Here is a 6,000-nt window from a genome sequence, read left to right as displayed (position 1 = left end):
AAAATGACCAGAAAGTAGTGTAGAGCCTGGCAGAGGGTTAAGGAGAGGATGGGAACCTTAGAAGAGGTGTGTGGGGCTGTATTGAACTGGGGCCTGATGCCTGAAGCCTGGAGTCTGGGGTGTGAAGTCAGGGCCTGTGGCAGAGTTTGGAATTCAGAAGCCTGTGGCCTAACCATGTCACGCTTCCTGATCTCTCTCTAATTCTTTCACCATGTTTTCCAGTTGGAAACCAGAGTCGTGTTCCCCTACTACATGACCAGGACACCGCAAGCTCGGGTGAGTAAGCATTGTACAGTTTTATTCTCAGAGTACTGAGATTCACTTTGATGCTGTTCACTGGAGGCAGGGCCGTAATCCTGGGGGGCTGGACTGTAATGGATGAATTTGAAACCTGTGGCAATCCAGACATTCACATTGCTATCTCTGTCATCTCTGTCATAAACATGAACATGAACATAAACATGAACAGACAGTGAAGCAGTCACATTCTCCATGACTGGCAACTTTATATCTGGGTATTGATTGGCAGAAGTGGCCCTGTGGATGGTGTTATTTCACTCACTCCCCAGATATCGCTGTAGTCTGCCCAGTTCTGATTAACTATCTCAGTTTGAGGAACTCTGCCTCTCCAGTACAGCGTTGCCATAGTTCAGAACTCCACCTTCCAACCACCCTGTGCAAACAAGTTTTTCTACTTCCGCTTATTTATTTTTGTTAGTCACATAACCAAGGAGCTGATCCACAAGAATAATCTCTGTATTTACCATGTCCCTTTAACTCTTACTGCTCTGGAAAATTAATGAGAGACCATTGTACTGGGAGCTAGAAGGATGACCCTTCCCTGCTCTGCACCCTGACACCACACTGGCTTCTTGTCGGTGTCTGCACAAGGGAGACCATCTCACCACCGCATGCCCCATTGCCCCCTCTCTACATGCACCATTATACCCCACTGCGGTCCCCTTACTCCTTCACGCTCCATGACCATTTAGACTCCATCGCTGTCAGGCCATCTTTGCTCCCACATCCTGGGCTGCCCCAGCCCCAGCTATCCCTTGCCCCCATACCCCATTGTCCCCATATACCCCGTTGCACTTGTATGCCCATTACCCCCACCCCCCCCCCCCCCCCCCACACTCCTGCACAGCTCTCTCACCCCTCAAGCGCCTCAGTCCTCGACTTGGCTGCTCCCTCATTCCTTATCTTTCACTCACTCATAAATCTGACACCCAGGGAGGGTATCCATGTGGGTGTGTACACCTGCCCCCTGTGGGGGTATCTGTGCCTGGGTTAATGCTGATGGAGTTGTACCTCAGTTTGTTGGTGAGCTCTGTGTATAGCTACTGTTTGATAATCTCTCTCTCCACCTCCCACCCCCCCCTCTCTCTCCACCCCCCCCATCCCCTCCTCCCTCTCCATCCCCCATCCCCCCCTCTCTCTCCACCCCCCCATCCCCTCCTCCCTCTCCATCCCCCACCCCCCCCCTCTCCACCCCCCCCATCCCCTCCTCCCTCTCCACCCCCCCATCCCCTCCTCCCTCTCCACCCCCCCATCCCCTCCTCCCTCTCCACCCCCCCATCCCCTCCTCCCTCTCCATCCCCCATCCCCTCCTCGCTCTCCACCCCCCATCCCCTCCTCCCTCTCCACCCCCCATCCCCTCCTCCCTCTCCACCCCCCATCCCCTCCTCCCTCTCCACCCCCCCATCCCCTCCTCCCTCTCCTCCATCCCCCATCCCCTCCTCCCTCTCCATCCCCCATCCCCTCCTCCCTCTCCATCCCCCATCCCTCCTCCCTCTCCATCCCCCATCCCCTCCTCCCTCTCCATCCCCCCATCCCCTCCTCCCTCTCCACCCCCCCATCCCCTCCTCCCTCTCCACCCCCCCATCCCCTCCTCCCTCTCCACCCCCCCATCCCCTCCTCGCTCTCCACCCCCCCATCCCCTCCTCCCTCTCCATCCCCCATCCCCTCCTCCCTCTCCATCCCCCCATCCCTCTCCTCCCCCCATCCTCCTGTCTCCACATCCCCCCCAATGCCCCCTCTCCACCCCCACCCCCCTCTATCTTCACCCCCCCCTCCACACCACCATCCCCTCTTCCACATCCGCCCCCCCCTCACCAATGCCCCCCTCTCCACCACCCCCACCCCCACACCACCATCCCCTCTCTCTCCCCTCACAGTGCGCAGTGGCTACAGAATTCAGGCCAATCAGCACAACGATGACATGCGGGTCCTGTACTATGTAGAAAAGGAACTTGCCCATTTTGACCCCAAGTCTCCAGGTGACGGCAGTTCGAAATATGAGAACAGTGAGTTTACAGAAAACGAGACGCGCAGTACAGTGGGCAATGCAGTTGTCAGTAAATGATTTACAGAAACCATGGGGTGGATTGGTGTTCTGGGCAGTTGGTGTTCTGTGTTTTCTGCTATTTTTTTGTTGCTGTTGCATGGCAGGCTTTAGTCTGTGGGTCATGTGTTAAACTTTGGTCCTTATCCTTGCTTATCATCTAACCACATGAATCCTAGGGACTGTTTTGTGTCTCACAAATCTCTCTCTCTCTCTTTTCCCCCCCTTCCCACTCCTGCAGCCTCCGCGATGAGTGAGGTGTCTTCCTTGCACGAAGATCATGACACGAGGAATAACCTACACAGCAACATTGGCCGGGTCCGTATGCAGGCCATGCCCCCGATCAGGGACATAGATGAGGAAAGTGCTGTGAGCAGTGTGTCCCGTCAGACACCGAGACGAGACTACAGTTGGCACGATGATGATCGTGTTTACCGTGGGAGTCACCAGCGGGCCCGGTCAATGGAGAGCCTTGATGACATAGGCAGGCGGGATCGGGATTACCCCCGGGGTCGTCAGGAATTCGATCGCAGCCGAGGGAGGCGCGAGTCCGATAGCGAGACGTCCAGCCGAGGTTACGCCCATGACAGCCGGCGCAGAGATTATTCCCCTGAGTACCCGCCACGGAGAGTACAGGAAGCGTAGCCGCAGCCGTGATGATCTGATGGAGCTGGAGCGAAGCCGGGATTATGCCACAGGGGGCTACCACGATTCCTTCCTGGATGATGTTCTCCGGAAGAAGCGAGGTGCAGGCCGTGATGTGGACAGCAGTAGTGGCTCCACCGCGAGATCCCGGGCCAGGAGAGATGCAGATCTGCCCCAACCACCACCGTACACCGAGACAGAGTCCGTGTCCTCCAGGGGTAGAAATGAGAAGAAGCTGAGAAAGGTCAGTCAACTCCGAACTGAGGTTTCTGGGCACCTTCTTTAAAGCAGAATGGAGAGAGAGTGCAGTGAAGATTTCCTAGAATGATACCAGGAATGAGGGATTTTAGATACAAGGAAAGATGAGAGCAATTGAGCTTGTTGTCCTTGGAGCAGAGAAGGTTAAGAAGTGACCTTTACTGAGATGATCAAAAATACCATTAATTTTAACAGGGTATAGAAGGACATCTGTTTCCATTATGTCAGTTGGTATGTCAGTAACATAGGATCACATTTTCAAAACTGTCAGCAAGAGTGCAAGGAGGGAAAACTTCTTTACTCAAGAGTTGTTAGGATTTATAATGTGCTGTCCACGGGAGTGGCAGAGGCAGATTTCACAGGAGGTTCAAAAAAGAGCTGGATATATATTTAAAAAGTGATCAAGTTAGAGGGCAACAGTGATAGGGCTGGTGAATGGGACTAACTAGTTAACTCTTACAGGAGCTGGTACATCTGTGATGAACTGGATAGCCTCCTTCTGTAGTATAAAATTCTACGATTCTAACTCGGGTGCACGGGATGGGGATAAGTGGGAATGATAATGTATGAATTGTGTGGATCTTCTAACAAAGGGCTGTCCCGTTGCTGATGCTAAGTGACAACTGTGCGGACAATGGTCTAAAGCTGAGTGACCAACACAAACCAATGGGCTCTGGGTTCCAGTGCTGTTCCTGAGTTCAGGACTCGCTCCAGCCCTGGTACCTGGGGTCCAGACTCTGGCCTACAGTTAGAGTATATTGATTTTTTTAGGGGTTTATGGGACATGAATCCTAGCTACCGAAAGTGAGAGTTAAGAGTCTCTTGCTGCCTCTCTCTCTCGAGCAATAAATAAATTGTTTTGCTTGTTTTACAGAATGACGCTGTCAGTCGTGAGAGTTTGGTGGTTTAATGGTTGAGGAGAGGATTAATACAGGATCAAAGTCTCTCTAGTGACAGAACTCCATGGAAACTGACCAGCATCAACTCTCTTACCTGTGGCAAAATCCTCTAACAATCGAATTCTTTATTCCTCCTCCAGATGGGTCGAAATAGCTGTATTTCTCTTCAATTATTGATTTTTCAAATGTTTTATACTTTTTGAGACTTTATAATCTCCGATATCACTGGGGAAATATCTGAACATTTCTGTGAACTCCGAGCAATTTCTGCAGTAAAAGTTCCAGAATGATTTTCCATCTAAACTCCCTACACTTGAGGGGGTGGGAAAAATGAGCATTTAGAAGTTGCCATACATGGGGAGTTTAGGGAGGGTGAGGGTGCCCCTGTTCCAGCCCACAACTGCCGTCACTCTACCATCCCCTGCCCTGTCCCAGTTCCGTCTCCTGCACCAGTTATCGGGGATCAGTGCAAAGGGTTTCTCCCTAGTTTCCCCTCCAGGTACAACCAAAATATAGATTAAGGAAGCAGAGGTCTTGAGGGAGGAGCATTTTCTGTTTTTATACAATTAGTATTAATTTTTTTAAAAACTGTAAATGTTTTTAGATTTGAAACATTTGTTTTTATACACCATAAGCTGTTCTTGAAGTATACCTTTCCCCCTGTGAGGATATTTTCTCTTGCACCATGTCCTTGCAGTGTATCAGGCATTCTAGTGTATAACTTGTAAAACTGGGAGTTCTGAGCTGAGTTTGCCCATCAGGCGTGTAGACTTTAGAGAAAGTGAATCTAAAGGGAATTGAACTTAGCCCCGTTTTTTTACTATTCCTGGGATCTTCTAAGTGTCCCAGACAGTTTCTCTCCGACATGCTGTGCTATTCTATAAACTGGGCAGTGTGATTGAGTGAGATCTGATGTCCAGAGAGAATTCCCTGCGTATCATTTCCAGGACCTTAAAGTGGACCATGTCTTTCTGCCTTTACCTTTTTTTTTGTGCACTGGTTTATCATGTGCAAACAAATGAATCTGTTTCTGTGTTTTGCTTTGGAGAATAGTGTGGTGTTTTTTGTTGTCTTGTAAATACAAACCAGTCCAGCGTTGTGTGAGAGAGAAGTGGATAATATCTGAGACGTATTGTGCCCGAGTAGATTCTCACTGAGAACAGGCCCATTATATGAGTTTTATTTTAAAATGGAAATGGACTGCAGTTAATTGTGAAGATTGAATTTTATTCTTAATGAAAACATTGACTGTGTTCACTGATTTGGACAATAAAAGCATATTTGTATTAGCCTGCGATCCAGAGCTGATTAATGAGCTGCAAAACTGGCAATGAAGTGGATCTTGGACAGTGTAAACCTGAAGAGGTTTAACAGCCACACACTCCTCAATCCAGTGCGCAATTCACTGACAATCTGAAACTCTCTCTGACACTTGGTCCAGAGAGAGTTTCTTCCCTGTCTGTATCTTTCAAACAGTCACCTCTGCAACATTCAGAGAGAGTCCTAAGTATAGGCTAATGACAGGGGTAGAAGTGAACATCTTCCAATGCTCTGCACTCTGTCACGTCTCCCCAGGCTGGTTCACAGGAAATCAAGATGCACGATTCCTGGGGTCATCACAAAAGTGATCGTTGGATTAAACTCCAAAATTTCCCTAACTCTACCTCACCATTTAATTCAGGATGTGGAGGTGCCGGTGTCGGACTGGGGTGAGCAAAGTTAGAAGTCGCATGATGCCAGGTTATAGTCCAAGAGGTTTATTTGAAATCACAAGCTTTCAGAGCACTGCTGCTTTATCAGGGGCAACGCGAAGGAACAGTGCTCTGAAAGCTTGCGATTTCAAATAAACCTCTT

General features: G+C 49.8%; 1 protein-coding gene across 1 annotated transcript in view; it reads left to right on the top strand.

Annotated features, from left to right (window-relative positions):
- The window catches only part of LOC140458947 (lipolysis-stimulated lipoprotein receptor-like), an 18,269-nt gene extending 12,834 nt beyond the window's left edge, over positions 1–5,435 (top strand). The window contains 5 exon segments of the mRNA XM_072553682.1: positions 128–276; positions 2,178–2,306; positions 2,586–2,962; positions 2,964–3,233; positions 4,122–5,435. Coding sequence (XP_072409783.1) covers positions 128–276; positions 2,178–2,306; positions 2,586–2,962; positions 2,964–3,233; positions 4,122–4,157 — 961 coding nt within the window. The 3' untranslated portion in view covers positions 4,158–5,435.
- The last annotated feature ends 565 nt before the right edge of the window (positions 5,436–6,000 follow it).

The sequence above is a fragment of the Chiloscyllium punctatum genome, chromosome 34, assembly GCF_047496795.1.
Source record: "Chiloscyllium punctatum isolate Juve2018m chromosome 34, sChiPun1.3, whole genome shotgun sequence".
Classification (NCBI taxonomy): Eukaryota; Metazoa; Chordata; class Chondrichthyes; order Orectolobiformes; family Hemiscylliidae; genus Chiloscyllium; species Chiloscyllium punctatum.
Note: the sequence above shows the minus strand (reverse complement) of the source record. Positions and strands in the feature narration are given on the sequence as shown.